Consider the following 23,009-nt stretch of genomic DNA (forward strand, 5'->3'; position numbering starts at 1 on the left):
TCTACGCGTAATGGTCATAACTGGAAGCAGTTTTTCCCCATTTACTGTAATGGAGATGAGCTTCAACGCCGTGGGGGGAGTTTCGTGACATCATCACGCCTCCCACGTAATCACGCAGTACATAGAAAACCAGGAAGACCTCAAAAGCGCTGAAGAAAACATGCATTATATAATTGAGAAGGCAGCTAAACAATAAGAAGCGAGCGAAAGTGACATATACAACCATATTCATGAGTTCTGCTACTGAAACAAAGCACGATGTAAACCTACACTTTAAATTAAGTTCATAGACAGGCTGCGCTGGCGTTTGTAATTTAGTGCCTGCCCATATAAGGTCGTCCGTCAGCGCAATCCAATAGCAAACTGCCACTAAATATTCACGGGTGAAGGACTGTGCTTATGGAGAGGAAGATGAGATGGTCAGGGTGTTGTTTGACACAAACTCAGCGAAACTGCGAGAGAAAGTTTTAAGTGCCAGGACTAAGGTAACATTAAATACAGCCATGGACATAGCACGAGATGGCACCAGCACAGCTGGGAACCTTCGATGCATGTACACCGAGCGGCTCACGGAACTGACGCAGTGCACAGATAAAAGGCAACAGTTCCAAAGAGCTGAACAAAACCGAATTACACAATTGAAAAGGCAGCAAAAATATGAAGCGCTCATACATACAAGCATATTCATAAATCCAACTACTGCGGAAACAAAGCACACGTTGGAAAAAGTCAATGTCCCGCTAAAGGAAGACAGTGTAAAAACCCGTGCATGCAGTGTGTCAGGTCTCAGATAAAGAAGAAGACGAGCTGTTTATTGATGCAGTAAGAAACGAATGAATGAAACCTGTCATCTTTACAACGATTGACAAACACGGAATGTAACTTGAACACAACACATCCTACAAATACGAACCTGATTGAAAGAAATAATGATAATCAAATCCTTGATGACAGCAACACTCAGTAACACTCACAAAACAAATACTGTATATTGACAGTCATGTTACGCTATTTTTAAAATGTTCCCTTTTCTTTTCTAGCTTTTTAACACACTACTTCTCGCTGCGATACGCTGGTATATATATATATATATGTATATATATATAACCCGATCTACATACTCGAATAATGGATACTTTATTCGCCATCAATGATTGTTTTGGTAAAGCCATACTCAGTGTATTCATTAGATGAACGGTAAAAAGTAAGGGCAAGGGAGGATGACTTATTGAGGCATGCAGGCTGTAGTGCGTCAACTCTATCTGAATTGCGCGATCACATTTGAAAAATATATCTTTTCAAGTTCTATTTAGTCCATATGTGTCAAACTCAAGGGCAGGGCCACATCCGCCCGGCGTAATTATATCCGCCCGCGAGATCATTTTATATACTGTATTATTGTTATTAAAGCCCGGGTATATGAAGCGCTGGTAACACAATAAACTACAGATCCCATAATGCAGCGCTTCAGCTGCCTTGCCAAACAGTTACCGCGTTAATCAAGTCTACCTTAAGATGCTGCAAGTTATTGCGGCTAGCTCACACGATGCTGAAGAGAAAAGTTGATTCTGAAAATAGAGCCTTTAAAACCGATGGGAGGCTGAGTATATGTTTACTGAACCCGTGTGTCTCATTTGTGGAGCTAATGTGGCTGTAATTACAGAATTTAATCTAAGACGGCACTATAAAACAAAACATCAGGGTAACCTGAAAGACCTGAATGCAATGCAGAAGATACAGAAAGCAGAAGAATTAAATAAGAATCTGACACTTCAGCGGACGCTTTACCCGTGCACAATCACAAAGTGATTTCAATTGAGCTGCTTTTATGGGAGACACAACCACTTGCCCCACTTTCCCTGTTACCAAGTAATGTTAAACCAAGTCGTCACTACGGTGTTCCCAAATCGCACTTTGCTGATAAACTGAGCGCACTGAGTTTGCACGGCGCTTTGGTGACTTTGAAGAACAAAAAAAGTCCGTCTACATGCGGCTCGAACCTTGTGCATGTTTGGTAGCACATATCTGTGTGAGAAGCTCTTCTCAGTGATAAAGACTAACAAAACAGCACACAGGAGTCGCCTCACTGATGAGCACCTGCAATCCATCCTGAGAATCTCCACAACACAGAACCTCACACCAAACAGAAACGAACCTGTTGCCAAAAAAAGATGCCAGGCGTCCAGCTCTAAAATGACATATGAGCAAAGACAACTGAATGATTTGATTTGTTATTGCTGAAAGGAACACATTTTATTTATATTTCCAGGTTTTGTTATGCAGCATGTTCATATTTGAATTTGTATAATTTTGACAGGATATATTTTTATGGAGAGCAAAATCTTTTGGGATATTTAAAATCTAAGTTTATTTTTATATAAAATTACATAAGAGTAAAGAAATTTGAATGTTTGTTCTTTTAACGTTTACTTTATTTCTAACTTGTATAATTTAGACAGGATATATTTTTATGGAGAGCAAAATATTATAAGTTGTTTAAGGTTTGAGTTGATTTATTCAGGAATAATATTCCTGTCTGTTTTACCATTCCTACCAAAGATATTTCTGTCGACTAAATAAAAATTCCTTCTATTTAAAATTTAAATAGAACTTGAACAAATACGATAGTTCATAATATCCACGCAGACTTGCACGTAAGAGCGGGTGTCATCCGTTTTAACAAACAGCGTATTGCACTGATAATGAAATAGCTGTGTGTGTATATATGTAGATATGTATGTATATGTATATATATGTTTATATATGTGTGTGTGTGTATGTATATATATATATGTATTGTGTGTATGTATGTATGTGTGTATGTATATGTGTGTGTGTATATGTATGTGTATATATATGTAGATATGTATATATATATATATTTGTGTGTGTGTGTAAATATATATATATATATATATATATATATATATATATATATATATATATATATATATATATATATATATATGACAGCAACACTCATCGCTCACAACAGTGACAAAACAATTATATTGACAATCATGTTACGTTATTTTCAAAATGTTTCCTTTTCTTTTTCATTGCTTCATTAACACACTACTTCTCCGCTGTGAAGCGCGGGTATTTTGCTAGTCTATACTAATAAAAGGCAAAGCCCTCACTCACTCACTCACTCATCACTAATTCTCCAACTTCCTGTGTAGGTAGAAGGCTGAAATATGGCAGGCTCATTCCTTACAGCTTACTTACAAAAGTTGGGCAGGTTTCATTTCAAATTCTACGCCTAATGGTCATAACTGGAAGGTATTTTCTCCATTAACTGTAATAGAGTTGAGCTGCAAAGACGTGGGGTTTCGTGTGACATCATCACGCCTCCCACATAATCACGTGAACTGACTGTCAACGCAGTGCGTAGAAAACCAGGAAGACCTCCAAAAAGCGCTTAAGAAAACATGTATTATATAATTGAGAAGGCAGCGAAACAATAAGAAGCGAGCGAGTGACATATACTACCATATTCATGAGTGCTGCTACCTCGAAAGAAAGCAAGGTGTAAACCTAAACTTTAAATTAAGTTCATAGACAGGCTACGCTGCGTTTCCATGCCCACAGGTAATGCGGGATACAAGTTTAATGAGAGGACGAGGATATAAACGAGTTTTGATCACTTTGTAACTAAGTTAAAATTGTAGGTGAAGGGGTGTGCTTATGCAAATTCGAGACTGTGTTTGTGGGGATTGACAGTTAAGGCGGGTGGGGAGTCACGCCATCATCTCCCTCCCATTCATCTATTTCGCTCTGAGCTGAGCTCGCGGCTAACGCCTCTTCAAGCAACTTCGTCAGACTGCCACCAAATACTCACAGAAAAATCCACAAGTTAATACACACGCTGTCTCTAGAGTTTCTACACACTGAATCCTCCAGGCACTACTTACAAAAGGTCACATTGACAATCGTGTTACGTTATTTTTAAAATCTTTCCTTTTCTTAGCACAAGCACAGCTGAGAAGCTTCATGCATGTGCTCCATAACGTTAAAAATAATGCATTTAATCACACTTTGCATTACAAGCAAAGGGAGCTTTTGTCAATGCATGATTTCCTGGTACACCGATTACATTGATCAACGCATCCGATTCATTTTACCCTCGCACCACCTTAGTTTGAGAAGAAGTATGAAAAATATGAGGTTAACACAGAAAACAGATCACCAATTCAAGCTTTATGAATAATCGATTCGCCATCAATAATTGTTTTGGTAAAGCCATCCTCCTTCCATTTTATAATTTTTCCGCCACTAGCCATGATTAAATGAACGGTAAAAAGTAAGAGCAAAGCGAGGGTGACTTATTTAGGCAGGCATATATATGACAGCAACACTCATGACAATGTCAATCATGTTACGTTATTATTAAAATGTTTTTCTTTTCATTACTTTAACACACTACTTCTCCGCTGCGGTAGCGCTGGTATTTTGCTATATATATATATATATATATGAATGACCTCCAAAGAGCGCTGAGACTTTTGATATCATGAACGTGTCTGCAAAACTGGGGTCTCCTGCCCAGCAAAAGTCGAGCAGCCAGCGCGGCATAGCTGTGCCGCCTTTGAGACGCTGACTGCGCTTCTGCCTTAAGTCAAAGTGAGCACTTTTAATTTTTTCATCCTCCCCTGCGCTATAGCCCAGACAAGTGCAAACACGGGACCCCTTTTCTACACCACGGCAAAATAATATTAAGGCGATTCACACTTTCTTTTGCACGTATACGATTATGAGGTCCTCAGCTCGGATTTTGAAGACACGCACACGAGTGGAGGACTGACAGTGCCATCACAGCCGATTAATGGCGGGACGCCTCACCAGTCTACACAAGACCCACCGCGACTGTCCCCAAAAGGCATCATAACGCCAGCTTAACACATCTCTATACTATATAAAAGAAAAGGCAACTTTCCTTTCTTTACACCTTTTTTCCTTTTATCCCAAGCCAAAGCCTTTCTCTCTTAACACTGCAGAGGACACAAAACTAATTTTCTTTAAATGCCGGTAAGGCACATTACCAGAGGCACAAATTTGAACGTTCACATAGAAAATGTAATTTCAATGTACCTGTACTTCTTAAAACGTTAATGTTTTACTGTTTAATAACTTATAGACTATAATTTATTATTTTTCCCTTGCACTCAGTGACCAAACCTATACACACACATATAGACACATACAAACATACACACAAGTATATGTATGTGTGTGTATATATATATATATATATATACACACACACACAGATACATACATACACACATATATATATAATTTGTGTGTGTGTATATATGTATGTGTGTGTATATATGATGTAGATAGGTATGTATGTGTGTATATATATATGTGTGTGTGTATATGTAGATATGTATACAGTATAGATATGTAGATATGAAGATATGTATGTATGTATGTATGCGTGTGTTTGTGTGTGTGTGTGTGTGTGTGTGTGTGTGTGTATATATGACAGCAGCAATCCAAGCTGTGAGAAAACAGTAAAAGGAGGCGTGTCAGACGTCGTGGTACATTTTCTGATGCAGCTACCGAAAAGAACTTCGTGACGCTGCCGCCAAATACACAAAACAATTACTTTGACAATCATGTTACATTATTTTTAAACTGTTACCTTTTCTTTTTCATAACTTCTTTAACACATGACATCGCTGCGGGTATATTTTGCTCTATATATATATCACAGCGACACTCATAACAGTGACAAAACAATTACATTGACAATCATGTTACGTTATTTTTAAAATGTTTCCTTTTCTTTCTCTTTCCTTCTTTAACACACTACTTCTCCGCTGCCAAGCACGGTATATATATATATATATATATATATATATATATATATATATATATATATATATATATATATATAGATATAGATATAGATATAGATATAGATATAGATATAGATATAGATATAGATATATATATATATAGATATAGATATATATATATATATATATATATATATATATAGATATATATATATATATATATATAGATAGATAGATATGAGAACAACACTCATATCAATGACAAAACAATTACATTAACAACCATGTTACGTTATTTTTAAATTTTTTCCTTTTCTTTTTGGTACCTTCTTTAACACACTTCTCACATGGCTGGTATTCTGCTAGTATTTAATATATGTTGTGAGAGTTATTGCTGCTACAGTTCACATTTTGTTTATGTCAGGCATTTTATATAGCAGTATTTTATATTGGGCCTTTAGTAATTTGTTTTTGAAAAGTGTTTTATATTTGATACATTAACATTTTATGTTTACATTCTAAGTCAAACATTTGCTCAAATGTTCTAAATAAAAGAACAGAAATAATTACAAGTTGAGTACTTCTCATTTTTGATTTTTTTAATTTAAATGAAAAAAAAAGGAGTGGTGATAATATAAACTATTCACTGAATACAAAGAAAATATACTATATCGTGATATCGGGATATGAAATGAAATATCGGGATATAAGATTTTGGTCATATCGCACAGCATATATATATATATATATATATATATATATATATATATATATATATATATATATATATATATATACTGTATACAACAGCAACACTTATCACTCACAACTGACAAAACAATTACATTGACAATCATGTTACGATATTTTCAGAATGTTTCCTTTTCTTTTACATTACTTCTTTAACACAATTCTCCGCTGCGAAGCGCGGGTATTTTGCTAGTAAATAATAAACTGTACATTAATACATTAGCAGTACAAGCAGCAAATACTTATTTGTTTATAGTTTTGTTTATTTACTTTTTTGCAGAAATTGTTCCAGATGATTGGTCCTCCATTGCGTGCTGGGAAATCTCTTTCAGGTAGCATACTTTTTATATCCTTATTTTATTTGTTGATGAAATAATTTTTTTAAAGTTAATTTATTTTTATATTTAATGCCTTAATGTTTTACGTACTGTATGTGCATTGCTGCCTAGTATGGAAATGGCTTTAAAAAGGAGCACACCGTGCTTCAAAGCTTTGTATTCTTGGCTGAGCATTTCATAGGAACATCACTACCATCCCTACAGGATCTTTTTTTGTAAAAAGGTGCACTACGAAGACACCCAGGATTATGAAGGAGACTCTCACCTTTTCTATAGCCAGTTTATATCGTTAAGATCTGTCAGGTACTTGTGTTACCTCAAGTCAAAAACAATAATGCTGAAAAAAAACTTCCATTTCTTTGGTGATATAAATAACTAATGGTTGTCTTTTCAGGCATTCCTTAAAATTGTAAAAATAGTCATGCATTATTTATATTTTTTAAATATTGTTTACTGTTTAACAATTATGTCTGTATAACTATTATTAGCTATTTAACAATCAGGCCTCTGTCTGTATCTTTTAATATTTTCTGTCTTTTTTTATTACATTCTTTGTAATTTAATTACATAGTAGATCTGCATTTCACTTTATATCCTTGAGTGTGTACATGTGACAAAAAATAAATCTTGAATCTATATATATGTTGTCCTAACTTATTTTCTTTACATTTCTTACAGCATACATAAAGAGTTCATACATACCTGTACTGTAGAAGTCATGGTGTTTAGTGATGGTATATACTGTACTGTAGTATAACTAGTTAGGGCACTAGCTTGGAAACCAGGAAGGCATTAATTTAAATTTCTTTTTGTTGAATGCAATAAGCATAGAATTGCCTTATTATAATGCAGTAAATAATATATCTGGAATATGTTTTTTTATTATAAAGATTTGGAGAAAAATCCATATTTATAGGGTGAATTTGAACTTCTTTTTCCAGTGCTTCTAACATACCTGTTACTTTTAAATTTGACTTTTCTTATGTCAGTTTGAAAAAAAATTGCCCTAAGGCTTTAAAAAATGAAACTGGAATTATAATTGTTAAGCTGCTCTTAGATGCACAAACGGCAGTAATTAATTATATTTTAAAGGGCTTGATGAATGTCTATATCATTATTGTGTGGCGTCCTATTAAACAAATTCTCGTCAGCAGTCAAGATGAAGGCAAATGTCCTCTTTCTGTTAGCCTCACATAGTCAGGCAGTGAACAGTCTAAAGGTTCCAAGAAAAGAAATAGTCTTTTATTTTAGCTTACCCATTTAATTCAGAATGTAATTCACTTCTGTTTATGATATAACTTTATTTATCCTTGGGGTGAATTTGGCCTTTTACAGAAGCTCATTAAATAGGTACCCAAGTAGACACACACACACTATGGTCTGAACACATACCAGAATGACTAAATAAGAAGAAAATTTAAAGAAAGAACAGCTTCTGACTTGGCAGTTGCAGTCACATTGTGGCACTGGAGTAATCAGAAACATACCTTTCAGTTCTGCCAGCTATGTCCGCGTTAGAGTAAGCCTTGTGGAGAAGATAGTTAGTTAATTTCATCCTCCACTCCATTCTTTGTCCAATAGGCAGACTGCAGTGGGTCCAGGTGGTCTCCCACAGGAGAAAAGACTGACTTCATGTGGTCTTGCTACTTTTCCTGTGTGTAGCTTCCTTGGTTGTTCCTCACTTGATCTTCAGTTATGGTCAAATGGTGAGAGGTGGACTCATCCCTGGTCATTCCAGTTTAAATGGTGGGTGATGTTGATAAAAGTAGGCATGGTGTGAGGGGACAAGGTCATTGGAAGAAGGTGGCATTGGGAGGGAAAATCATTTAACCATTTTTATTCATGAGGTGTCCTGCCAGCAGGGCACTACCATATTTAAAAGTGTTTTATGTACATTGTAGTAAACCCACAAGTCAATCAAAAGCAATAATGGTATTTTTAATTACCCAAGGGTGTCATCTTTCAAATAAGTAATTTTCCATTCGCTTTCAGTAGTAAAATATTCGATTTGCACACATGTACAGGTATGTATAGGAAAGCAGCACGTCTCAGCTGAGTAAATACGCTTTTATCAAAATTTCCACCAACATTGACCCATATACAATCAAAGGCTCATTACCATTAGATAACGGCATTTCATTGATGTATGTGTAAAAGACAGCTCGTCTTCATTCACTGTTAAGCACAAAATTTGAGTAAGATTCTGATCACAGTTGAAAGTCTATTAGAGAATGATGTATTTGCTGAAGGACTCAATAGTACGCTTGATTTCTAAGTATTGCTCATAGAATAGCTTTGAAGCATCAAGGTGTGTAATTTTACAGTTCAAGTGTCATGTGTTCAATTACCATACCCGGGTGCTGCCTTCAGTACCACCTCTACTATTTCTGCTTCAACGTAGAGTATCTGCAGCTTGTGTTAGTGTACAAGAGAGTACTCTTAAAGTGTACCTGTGCCTCTCAGAAGTTTAGTGTGTTGACCACCTCATTCAATCAAATTTCAATGTACCATGCTTTTCATGTCACTGGGTTGTAAGCACATAAGAAAAGAAAAAAGCTGTTTTGGCTAATGACTTGTTCACGTTATTTCTCTCTCCACCGAAGATATTGACAAACAGTATCTATATATATATATATAATTCACTAAGGCAAGACACCCATGGAAAACATGCTGGAAGGGGCGTGGATTCACTAAGCTGCCGACAAGTAAGACACCTATGGCGCACTCAGGGAGGAGCCACGCCCACCAACTCCAAGACCATTGGATACGACGACAACTCACAGAGACGCGACGGCACAGAAAGAACAGCGTCATTTATATTCGTCTGTCGTGGATGCCTCATGTACTTCTGAGCCACCTTGACTGTTCATAGAAGCATGTTTCTCGTGGAGGTGAGTCGCAGTATGCAGCGTGTGAAAGTGTTTGCGAGGGGTATCCCATGGATTCCTTAAAACAATCTTTTACAACTGAGGTTAAAACACAATGAAGTAAGCAGTCTTTAAAAACCGACTTTTCGGTTACGACGCATGACCTCGTGCACCATAGCAAACTGTTTTACACGCTACATACAGCAATTCGCATCCGCGACAAACATGCGTCTTCTTCACTCATGGACAATTATATGTTGCTCTCTCCAGAGTTCCATCTTTTCATTCACTTTCTGTTGTATCCTCAAACTCTCCCTTTTTAGACAACTGTGTCTTTCCAGAAGTGTTCAACCATCAATAAATAATTATGCTGCGTTTTTTATGCCGCGGGTTCACTATTGTGTTGTATTTTGCTCTCTCCAGAGTTTCATCTTTTCATTCACTTACTGTTGTATTCTCACACCAACCCGTTTTAGACAACCGTGTCTTTCCAGAAGTGTTTAGCATTCAATAAATAATTATGCATGAGATTGAGCGTGTGTATAGGCTTGGGTAAGCCGTTGAACCCCATTCGGGCTGCAAACCGTGGAATTCCCACTAAGTGTGACTCATACGCTCCCACTGTTTTCGTCCTTACCCTTTGTAAACACCCCCCTCCCACCTCACTACTACCGTGGCCGGGTGTCTTGGTGTGTTATATATAGAAAAGCAGCCAAAACCACACAGAGCAATGAAACGTCTACGTGAGTCACAGGTGCTTAAGTGACAAGTTGGAGGTGGGCACATGAGTGGGCAGTGCATACTGAACGAGAAATCAGCAGACTAGCATGACGGAGGGAGCTGAGTGGACGTCCTTCTCTCCTCCCGTTCCACACTCAGCTAATGAGTGCCGTGCACCCCCATCCCTCCGTCTGGCAGGTGAAGGCGGTCCCCCAGTTTTCAGTCACAGACGATTGTGTGTTGGTTTGTTCTGTGCATTGTTACAATGTTGCTTTTCTTGCTGATTTATTACATTACCGATTTTTCAAATGTTAATTTTCTCCCTGTGCTTAAAAATCATTAAAAAACCGGCCTGATTATGCGGCATATGGTGCGCCGCGGGTTGGCTAGTGTAATATATTTTTTTATCCTATTTCTAACCAAGCTTGCTTTACCCCACCATCCTGAAATGAGCAAGATTACAAAGGGGAAATAAAATAATAGAGTGGCCATGAGGACGTGGGGGTGGGTGAAGCAAGCACAATTAAAAACAGGGTAAAAAAAAAAATCTTGCAGAGCTCCCTCATTTCTTTTGGGTTAGGGGTGGAGTCAGGTCAGATTAGCATGTGCTCATGGCCTAGCAGTGGCCACTTGCAACCTAAAAGTGGCTAAAACAAAGTGTGGTGTGTGTGTGTGACTAGCACTGGAGAATTCTAGCTCTAAGGCCAGTGTTGCCAGTGAAGGAATTGTTTGCATACCTCTAACCCAGCACTGGAAGCAATGGTCAGAAAATGTATGTACGTCTTTATTCTAGATATGAAATGTAAGAAAGACCAAAATAAAAAAATAGAAAACACAGTAAAATTTTGTTAGGCAGTTACAACAAGAAGGTAAGAGAACTGCACCTTTTACAGCACAAAAATCCCTGTTGTACAAAATATAATGTTTATCTATGTATAGTGGTAAATTAAATAGTTTGAAGGACTGGAATGAAAAATAATTTTGAAAGGAAAAGTTTAGTTGACTATGTACAAACCGGATTCCAAAAAAGTTGGGACACTAAACAAATTGTGAATAAAAACTGAATGCAATGATGTGGAGATGGCAAATGTCAATATTTTATTTGTAATAGAACGTAGATGACAGATCAAACGTTTAATCCGAGTAAATGTATCATTTTAAAGGAAAAATATGTTGATTCAAAATTTCACGGTGTCAACAAATCCCAAAAAAGTTGGGACAAGTAGCAATAAGAGGCTGGAAAAAGTCAATTTGAGCATAACGAAGAGCTGGAAGACCAATAAACACTAATTAAGTCAATTTGCAACATGATTGGGTATAAAAAGAGCTTCTCAGAGTGGCAGTGTCTCTCAGAAGCCAAGATGGGTAGAGGATCACCAATTCCCACAATGTTGCGCAGAAAGATAGTGGAGGAATATCAGAAAGGTGTTACCCAGCGAAAAATTGCAAAGACTTTGCATCTATCATCATCAACTGTGCATAACATCATACGAAGATTCAGAGAATCTGGAACAATCTCTGTGCGTAAGGGTCAAGGCCGTAAAACCATACTGGATGCCCGTGATCTCTGGGCCCTTAAACGACACTGCACCACAAACAGGAATGCTACTGTAAAGGAAATCACAGAATGGGCTCAGGAATACTTCCAGAAACCATTGTCAGTGAACACAATCCACCGTGCCATCCGCCGTTGCCAGCTGAAACTCTACAGTGCAAAGAAGAAGCCATTTCTAAGCAAGATCCACAAGTTCAGATGTTGTCACTGGGCCAGGGATCATTTAAAATGGAGTGTGGCAAAATGGAAGACTGTTCTGTGGTCAGACGATCACGATCACGAGTCACGATTCGAAGTTCTTTTGGGAAATCTGGGATGCCATGTCATCCGGACCAAAGAGGACAAGGACAACCCAAGTTGTTATCAACGCTCGGTTCAGAAGCCTGCATCTCTGATGGCATGGGCAGCTTGCATGTCTGGAAAGGCACCATCAATGCAGAAAAATATATTCAGGTTCTAGAACAACATATGCTCCCATCCAGACGTCATCTCTTTCAGGGAAGACCCTGCATTTTTCAACAAGATAATGCCAGACCACATTCTGCATCAATCACAACATCATGGCTGCGCAGGAGAAGGATCCGGGTACTGAAATGGCCAGTCTGCAGTCCAGATCTTTCACCTATAGAGAACATTTGGCGCATCATAGAGGAAGGTGCGACAAAGAAGGCCCAAGACGATTGAACAGTTAGAGGCCTGTATTAGACAACAATGGGAGAGCATTCCTATTTCTAAACTTGAGAAACTGGTCTCCTCGGTCCCCAGACGTCTGTTGAGTGTTGTAAGAAGAAGGGGAGATGCCACACAGTGGTGAAAATGGCCTTGTCCCAACTTTTTTGGGATTTGTTGACACCATGAAATTCTAAATCAACATATTTTTCCTATAAAATGATACATTTTCTCAGTTTAAACTTTTGTTCCGTGATTTATGTTCTATTCTGAATAAAATATTAGAAGTTGGCACCTCCACATCATTGCATTCAGTTTTTATTCACGATTTGTATAGTGTCCCAACTTTTTTGGAATCTGGTTTGTAATTGTACATACATTGTTACAAGTTGTTTACTTGTTGCGTCAGAGTGATGAGTGTATACAGTGCATCCAGAAAGTATTCACAGAGCATCACTTTTTCCACATTTTATGTTACAGCCTTATTCCAAAATGGATTAAATTCATTTTTTTTTTCAGAATTCTACACACAACACCCCATAATGACAACATGAAAAAAGTTTACTTTTGATTTTTTCAAATTTATGAAAAATAAAAAAACTGAAAAATCACATGTACATAAGTATTCACAGCCTTTGCTCAATACTTTGTTGATGCACCTTTGGCTGCAATTACAGCCTGCATTCTTTTTGAATATGATGCCACAAGCTTGGCACACCTATCCTTGGCCAGTTTCGCTCATTCCTCTTTGCAGCACCTCTCAAGCTCCATCAGGTTGGATGGGAAGCGTCAGTGCACAGCCATTTTAAGATCTCTCCAGAGATATTCAATTAGATTTAAGTCTGGGTTCTGGCTGGGCCACTCAAGGACATTCATAGAGTTTTCCTGAAGCCACTCCTTTGATATCTTGGCTGTGTGCTTAGGGTCGTTGTCCTGATGAAAGACGAACCGTCGCCCCAGTCTGAGGTCAAGATCGCTCTGGAGCAGGTTTTCATGCAGGATGTCTCTGTACATTGCTGCAGTCATCTTTCCCTTTATCCTGACTAGTCTCCCAGTTTCTGCCGCTGAAAAACATCCCCACAGCATGATGCTGCCACCACCATGCTTCACTGTAGGGATGGTATTGGCCTGGTGATAAGCAGTGCCTGGTTTCCTCCAAACATGACACCTGGCATTCACACCAAAGAGTTCAATATTTGTCTCATCAGACCAGTGAATTTTGTTTCTCATGGTCTGAGAGTCCTTCAGGTGCCTTTTGGCAAACTCCATGGCAGGCTGCCATGTGCCTTTTACTAAGGAGTGGCTTCTGTCTGGCCACTCTACCATACAGGCCTGATTGGTGGATTTCTACAGAGATGGTTGTCATTCTGGAAGGTTCTCCTCTCTCCACAAAGGACCTCTGGAGCTCTGACAGTGTGACAGTCAGGGTCTTGGTACAGTTTAAGGCCTTTCTCCCCTGATCGCTCAGTTTAGATGGCCGGCCAGCTCTAAGAAGAGTCCTGGTGGTTTAGAACTTCTTCCACTTACGGATGATGGAGGCCACTGTGCTCATTGGGACCTTCAAAGCAGCAGAAATTTTTCTGTAACCTTCAGAAGATTTTTGCCTCGTGACAATCCTGTCTCGGAGGTCTACAGACAATTACTTTAACTTCATGTTTGGTTTGTGCTCTGACATGAACTGTCAACTGTGGGACCTTATATAGACAGGTGTGTCCTTTCCAAATCATGTCCAATCAACTGAATTTACCACAGGTGGACTCCAGTTAAGCTGCAGAAACATCTCAAGGATGATCAGGGGAAACAGGATGCACCTGAGCTCAATTTTGAGCTTCATGGCAAAGACTGTGAATACTTATGTACATGTGATTTCTCAGCTTTTTTATTTTTAATAAATTTGCAAAAACCTTAGGTAAACCTTTTTCACATTGTCATTATGGGGTGTTGTGTGTAGAATTCTGAGGAAAAAACTGAATTTAATCTATTTTGGAATAAGGCTGTAACATAACAAAATGTGGAAAAAGTGATGCGCTGTGAATACTTTCCGGATGCACTGTATATGTGTGTGTGTATATACAGTGGGTACGGAAAGTATTCAGACCCCCTTCAATTTTTCACTCTTTGTTATATTGCAGCCATTTGCTAAAATCATTTAAATTAATTTTTTTCCAGCACCCCATATTTTCAGACAAAAAAAAAAAGTTTTTGAAATTGTTGCAGATTTATTAAAAAAGAAAAACTGAAATATCACATGGTCCGTATTCAGTATTCAGACCCTTTGCTCAGTATTTAGTAGAAGCACCCTTTTGAGCTAATACAGCCATGAGTCTTCTTGGGAAAGATGCAACAAGTTTTTCACACCTGGATTTGGGCATCCTCTGCCATTCCTCCTTGCAGATCCTCTCCAGTTCTGTCAGGTTGGATGGTAAACGTTGGTGGACAGCCATTTTTAGGTTTCTCCAGAGATGCTCAATTGGGTTTAAGTCAGGGCTCTGGCGGGGCCATTCAAGAACAGTCACAGAGTTGTTGTGAAGCCACTCCTTCGTTATTTTAGCTGTGTGCTTAGGGTCATTGTAAACCTTCGGCCCAGTCTGAGGTCCTTAGCACTCTGGAGAAGGTTTTTGTCCAGGATATCCCTGTACTTGGCCGCATTCATCTTTCCCTCGATTGCAACCAGTCGTCCTGTCCCTGCAGCTGAAGAACATGCTTCACTGTGGGAACTGTATTGGACAATTGATGAGTAGTGCCTGGTTGTCTCCACACATACCGCTTAGAATTAAGGCCAAAAAGTTCTATCTTGGTCTCATCAGACCAGAGAATCTTATTTCTCACCATCTCAGAGTCCTTCAGGTGTCTTTTAGCAAACTGCATGTGGGCTGTCATGTGTCTTGCACTGAGGAGAGGCTTCCGACAGGCCACTCTGCCATAAAACCCTGGCTGGTAGAGGGCTGCAGTGATGGATGACTTTCTACAACTTTCTCCCATCTCCTGACTGTATCTCTGGAACTCAGCCAAAGTGATCTTTGGGTTCTTCTTTACCTCTCTCACCAAGGCTCTTCTCCCCCGGTAGCTCAGCTTTGCCGGATGGCCAGCTCTAGGAAGGGTTCTGGTCGTCCCAAACGTCTTCCATTTAAGGATTATGGAGGCCACTGTGTTCTTGGGAACCTTAAGTGCAGCAGAAATTTTTTGTAACCTTGGCCAGATCTGTGCCTTGCCACAATTCTGTCTCTGAGCTGTTCAGGCAGTTCATTTGACCTCATGATTCTCATTTGCTCTGACATGCATTGTGAGGTGTAAGGTCTTATATAGACAGGTGTGTGGCTTTCCTAATCAAGTCCAATTTAGTATAATCAAACACAGCTGGACTCAAATGAAGGTGATCTCAAGGATGATCAGAAGAAATAGAAAGCACCTGAGTTAAATATATGAGTGTCACAGCAAAGGGTCTGAATACTTAGGACCATGTGATATTTCAGTTTTTCTTTTTTAATAAATCTGCAACAATTTCAAAAATTCTTTTTTTTTGTCTGTCAATATGGGGTGCTGTGTGTAAATTAATGAGGAAAAAATTAATTTAAATGATTTTAGCAAATGGCTGCAATATAACAAAGAGTGAAAAATTGAAGGGGGTCTGAATGCTTTCCGTACCTGTATATCTATATATATATATATCTATATCTATATATATATATATATATATATATATATCTATATCTATTTATATATATATATATATATATATATATATATATATATAGAGAGAGATATGTGTGTGTATATACAGTATGTATATATGTGTATATCTATAGGCAGCAGCGCTACCATTGGAGCGGTAGTAAATTTCTTCCTGAATTCGCAAACTCTTTCTACAAGTCTGTTCATGTACTCTCTGAATCCTATTGTTTTCAATGGCCTTTTCCTTTTTTTTTTTTTTTTTTTCAGATGATAAAGTCACCATGGGTAACAAACTTCTTGTCTATATAAGGTAAAACTTGAGGGGCTTTTGAGTGATTTTTTTTAATTATAATGTTGCTTTCTGATATGCTCAAAAATAGCCCCTGTTGTATTTGTCACAGTTGCTGCCTGGCTGGACGTGCATATCCTTTAGGTGATATTCCAGATGACCTTGTTGGTTTGGTGAAAAACCAGGTATGTTACAAGTTAATGGGAAACTTCTTTTAATAAGTTATACATAGGTAATACTGTATGCTTGTGTTGGTTAGATATGCACAGCATGACGTTAAAATAAGTTGTATAAAGTAACTTATCTTGTACATTTTGGTAGTGTCTCCTACCAAACATTTTCCAAGCTTTTCCCGTGTGACCATTACTTTAACCACATGGTTAAACTGTAAATAAATTATAAACAATAATTGGCTGGAGTCATTAACAAAAGTCAAGATTCTCACCGGAGATGCTAAAACTGTGAACCATATTGGGAAGTGGAGTGCTGTGAATTGTTTAACTGAAACCTAGACAATAAGAGAACAAGACTATGCTTGTTTAAAGGTTCTGTCCATAGTCTCAGACAAAGTGCTTGAGTGGTTCAATGGTTTATATAGTTGAGTCTTCATTATGTGATCCATAGTGTTTCCTGGGAGGCAGTCCATATTAACAGTGCAGTGGGTTCTAACATCTTGTTAACAAAATGCTAAAGCTACAAAATAGTGACATGACACACTCAGAATTAGACAACAAAAACATATATTTTTATTAAAGTAAATTATTTATTCCAAACCCATATAGTTTTATTCCTTGTGGATAAAGCATTTAAATTATCCAGTAAGACAAAAGAAATACATTTATCTGGAGCAATAGAAATGTCTAACAAGGTACTTCAATTCTTAACAGTGACTTAGTGCTGCAGGCAGGGATGGACTGAATCTCAGGACCACCAGGACAATTCTTATTAGGTTGCGCTCTCTGTGAGTAATGTTGGACCTCAAATTGTGAATCACAGTGAATGAGAGAAAAACATGACATGAGTGGGCTATATTGCATCCTCATTGCTTCTGTCTAGTCTACTAATTACATATTATTATAATTTTTTATAAATGGAATACATACAGGTATAGATTGGTGGAATAATATATTGAAGAGATTTTCTTGTGTCTTTAAGTCTGCACCCAATGGACTGTGTGAATCCTAGAGAGTTCTGATTGGGATGTTTATAGTGGTCTTTTTGGAAAAGATATGGGATCTTGTATTAGCTTTTGAGAGTCAGATAGATGCATACATACATACTTGTTTATACCTACCCCTAAGACACTCCAGCTTTGTCCTTCCTCTGTTCTTATGGAATTAGATAGGTGGATCAAAGGATATATATTTTTTGTCCCCAAGAAAAAATTAAATGTTTACAAAAGCTCAAGAAAGAAAAAGATATAAAATATGTAAATATTCTAACAAACAAGCAACAATAAAGTATACAGTTAAGACTGTATGTTTGTCATTTTCTTGCTGAAGGAATAAACACCTGCCATCCATGACATTGTTAATGTAAGGAATGTTTTTTTTTTGTGTTTTATCCTGGAAAAGGGATGCTTGTGAAGCCTACTACACAGTATGTAATAATTTGAATTAATGGTAGAACTAAATGTATGTTTCTTAAACAGCAGTACTTTTTTTACTTCCATGTTACCCTTTAATTTAATTCATTATTAATGTTTTTTTTTATTTTTTAGTAACATTTGATGTATGTTTTCTGGTTTACTTGGCGGTGTGTGTTTCGGGTATTACTATATAATAGTAAGAGGACCACTTGCTGGTATTGGAGAAAAGTGCAGTTATTAATTCTACTTTATGGTAATATTACTATAACATTGTGCTTCTAGGCAGCTGAAGTAAACATTTTGACCTTCTTCCCTTATATTGGTATTGTCTAATAGTGTAATATAGCTTGTTGTACCTCGGTGCTTCAAAGGCTGATCAGTGCATTATGTTTTTTTCTGATGCGTTCAAATCCAAAGCACAGTCTTTGTGTGAAGTTGGTATGTTTTCCATATTAAAAGTGGGATTTCTTTCCACTTCTACAAAGAAGTGCATAGGTATTAAATTAACGGATTATTGGCTAGCGCCTTCTGCATAGGGTAATTGTGAATGTTTTTTTTTTTTTTAACTTGATTTTCTTCTACTTGTAAATTTTATTGAAGTTGTGCTGTGTGGCTGAATAAAACTTTTAACGTACTGGGGTAAGAGTAAAATGGACCTTGCATTGCTTTTTCTACATGCATCTTTGTGCTGAACTTAAATAGTCCTAAGACATGGATGGGTTAAAAAAATATTGTTAAATTTACCTATTGTGTACTTTCACTTGTCGCTCAGGAACTACTTTTTTGTGCATTGGCTAGTCACATCTTAGGCTACTTCTAAACTTTGACATTACAGTGGTACCTTGAGATACGAGTTTAATTCATTCTGTGACCGAGCTCGTACTTCAAAATGCTCATTTCACAAAACAATTTTCCCCATTGAAATTAATTGAAACAAGATTAATTCGTGCCAGCCCCCAAAAAACCACCCCAATTTTTTGTTAAATGTTTTTAAAATAAGAAAAATGTATTTATAATGAACAAATATTGTATACAAAGAAAATAAAACCTAATGCATAAAAAAGAATCTAAATAAATAAACAGATGTTGGCGGAGCCGATTAGGGTATTGTATTTTTTGCTTTCACTTCACTTTTGCTTAACTTTATTTTCTTCTTCACTTGTCTTTTTCTTTTTTTGTCACGCTTTCATCACTTTCATTCGCAGGGCATTTCAGTAGAAACCTGTTCAAGGAGCTTTGTTTCTTCTTCCCCTTTTAGAATGTTTCTGAAATGAGTTAGGCAAGTGTCATTAAATAGTGCCACTGCACAACCAGTTGAAACTTTTTCAGGGTGTTTCTTTTCAATAAAGTCCGAAACTTTTTCTAACAGTGCCAAGACTTCCTTTACCTCACTTGAAGAGATTACCTCCTTCGCCTCTGGCTCCTCTGCGTTACCAATCTCCTGCAGAACCTCCGTATGTTGCTGCGTCCATAGTTCCGTCAACTCCTCCATCGTCAGTTCCTCGGAATGTGCGGTGACAAGCTCTTTGATGGCTCGTAACTCAAGGCAAAAAATCAACCTAGTGACGGCTTGTATCTCAATAAACTCGTATGTTTGGGCACTCGTATCTCAAGGTACCACTGTACATTCTAGATTTCTGTGGTTCTTTTGGTACAGCCAGATGGACACCAAACAATAGTTCAAGCACAGGTTACAAAACCACACACTCTCCTCTCTGTTAATTGTTATTAGTAACACTCTGAAATTAATAGACCCCACCTAGATCTCCCCCATCTCTTAATGTAATCACAAAATTCAGTGTAATTGAAGTATAACGATTATCTTTCAACATTTGCTAAAATTAATTCTTTGTAACAAAAAAATATTTATCTTTGCCAAGCAAATTATTAGGAGCACCTGTACACTTGCTTATCCATGCAACTATCTAATCAGCCAATCATTTGGCAGCAACATAATAGAAAAAAAATGTTGATTGTTTGTCATGTCAGGTCAGGAGCTAGTTAATGTTACATCAAAAACCCAAATGGAATGAAAAAAATGTGATCTTAGTAATTTCAACCATGGTATGATTGTTGGTGGCAGACAGGCTGGTTTGGATATTTCTGTAACTGCTGATCTGCAGAGATTTTCATTTAATTATCTTGAAGCCATGAACAGTCTAGGATGATGATAGTACTATAATAGTGTGGGGAATATTTTCTTGGCGCACTTTTTGAGCCTGTTAATACCATTCAGTCATTGCTTGAATCACATGGGCTATTTGAGTATAATTGCTGAACATGTGCATCACTTCATAGTCACAATTTACCCATCTTTTAATGGCTACTTCCAGCATGTTAATGTATAATAGAAAACAGGACTAGAACTTTTTGGCATTTTTTTTTTTTTTTTTTGTGGTTGTTTTATTTAAAATTAAGTTGATCAGTTTCAACATTAATTTAAAAGGAATTTAACTTTTAGTAAAATGAATTACACAATGAAACATTTTTTTAATTATTGCCTTTAAAAAATCAGATTGTATTTAAGTTGTGTATTTTTTCAAATCATTGTCTGAAATTCTTTCCAGTGTGACAATAGAAGGTATTTATTAAGTTTTTTTGTAATTACTAATGTATGTAAAAGCTTTTAAAATGTTTGTTTTTGCAGGTTTTTGAGTTTCTTATTCGACTCCACTCCCCTGAAGCCAGTCCTGATGAGGAAGTGTACCCTTACATTCGGACTCTTTTGCACTTTGACACAAGAGAATTTCTCAATGTCTTGGCATTGGTAAGATTGATACTTTAAGATTAATTTCACTTGTTCTACTTTTATTTACACTATTTATACAATTTTCGGTATTTTTCTGGATAGAAGCTTGACATAAGACATTTTTGTCATCACTGTAGTTTTCACAAACTGAAGTAGAAATTTTTAGAAGAAAAAAATCAGGACCAAAAGAAAGACTGTGCGTACTTTACACATACTTAGGCAAGCAAAAAGATGAGCACATTAACTAGTTTGAGCAACATGCAGTACTTTCATAGTGTGTAATATACAGAACTTTATAATATGATATATTTTACATAAAAAATGTATTTTTTTAATGTTTTATTATTAAGAGAGATTAGAATATACATAAGGTGATCTTTCATCTATTCCATGCATAATATGAAGAGCAGCCACAAAAGCTACCTAAGGTGAATGGCATCTGGTGAAAATGCACTAAGGAAACAATTTTTAACTCCTCAGTATTCTTATACTGTGTCATATATTGCTGAAATAGATGTAAAGGATTAACATTGAACTGCTATTATTAATTTCTAGCTGGAATATTTTCTTTACTGTTTGAGTTGGGGCTCTTTGTTATCTATGTTACCTCTGCACTGTCTTTTTCCAGTGCATAGCTGACTTGTTTCTGTTTTAATTTAAACTAGCCAACCATACGCCGCATAATCAGGCCGGCTTTGTAATGATTTTTAAGCACAGGGAGAAAATTAACATTTGAAAAATCTGTAATGTAATAAATCAGCAAGAAAAGCAACATTGTAACAATGCACGGAACGAACCAACGCATAATCGTCCGTGACTGAAAACTGGCGGACTGTAATCGTGCCTTCTCCTGCCAGACGGAGGGATGGGGGTGCACGGCGAGGAGTGTGAACGGGTTGAGAGGAGAAGGACGTCCATTCAGCTCCCTCCGTCATGCTAGTCTGCTGATATCTCGTTCAGTATGCACTGCCCGCTCATGTGCCCACCTCCAACTCGTCACTTGAGTCGTTGTCGTCTTTACACAGTCCAGATGCACCTGTGACTGACATAGACGTTTCATTGCTCTGTGCGGTTTTGGCTGCTTTTCTATATATAATCCACCAAGACACCGACCACGGTAGTAGCGAGGTGGGAGGGGGGTGTGTACAAAGGTTAGGGACGAAACCAGTGGGAGCGTATGAGTCGCACTTAATGGGAATTCCATGGTTTGCAGCCCGAATGGGGTTCAACGGCTTACCCACGCCTCTCTGCGCCAGGTAGACACACGCTCAATCTCATGCATAATTATTTATTGAATGCTAAACACTTCTGGAAAGACACGGTTGTCTAAAACGGGTTGGTGTGAGAATACAACAGTAAGTGAATTAAAAGATGGAACTCTGGAGAGGGCAAAATACAACACAATAGTGAACCTGCGGCAAAACAAATGCCGTATAATTATTTATTGATGGTTGAACACCTCTGGAAAGACACAGTTGTCTAAAAAGGGAGGGTTTGAGGATACAACAGAAAGTGAATGAAAAGATGGAACTCTGGAGAGAGCAACATATAATTGTCCGTGAGTGAAGAAGACGCATTTTTGTCGCGGATGCGAATTGCTGTATGTAGCGTGTAAAACAGTTTGCTATGGTGCACGAGGTCATGCGTCGTAACCGAAAAGTCGGTTTTTAAAGACTGCTTACTTCATTGTGTTTTAACCTCAGTTGTAAAGGATTGTTTTAAGAATCCCATGGGATACCCCTCGCAAACCGTTTCACACGCTGCATATTGCGACTCACCTCCGCGAGAAACGTGCCTCTATGAACACTCAAGGTGGCTTGGAGGTACATGAGGCCTGTACGACAGACGAATATAAATGACGCTGTTCCTTCTGTGTTGTCTCTGCGAGTTGGTGGGCGTGGCTCTGCGAGTTGTCATCATATTCAATGGTCTTGGAGTTGGTGGGCGTGGCTCCTTCTTGCGTGCGCCATAGGTGTCTTACTTGTCGGCAGCTTAGTGAATCCAC

General features: G+C 37.6%; 1 protein-coding gene across 1 annotated transcript in view; it reads left to right on the top strand.

Annotated features, from left to right (window-relative positions):
- The window catches only part of vps8 (VPS8 subunit of CORVET complex), a 740,642-nt gene that overhangs the window by 279,021 nt on the left and 438,612 nt on the right, over positions 1 to 23,009 (top strand). Inside the window, exons 26-29 of the mRNA XM_039755059.1 lie at positions 6,838 to 6,889; positions 16,646 to 16,688; positions 16,780 to 16,852; positions 20,903 to 21,022. Coding sequence (XP_039610993.1) covers positions 6,838 to 6,889; positions 16,646 to 16,688; positions 16,780 to 16,852; positions 20,903 to 21,022 — 288 coding nt within the window. The remainder of the gene's footprint in view (positions 1 to 6,837; positions 6,890 to 16,645; positions 16,689 to 16,779; positions 16,853 to 20,902; positions 21,023 to 23,009) is intronic.

The sequence above is a fragment of the Polypterus senegalus genome, chromosome 6, assembly GCF_016835505.1.
Source record: "Polypterus senegalus isolate Bchr_013 chromosome 6, ASM1683550v1, whole genome shotgun sequence".
In the NCBI taxonomy this organism is placed as follows: domain Eukaryota; kingdom Metazoa; phylum Chordata; class Cladistia; order Polypteriformes; family Polypteridae; genus Polypterus; species Polypterus senegalus.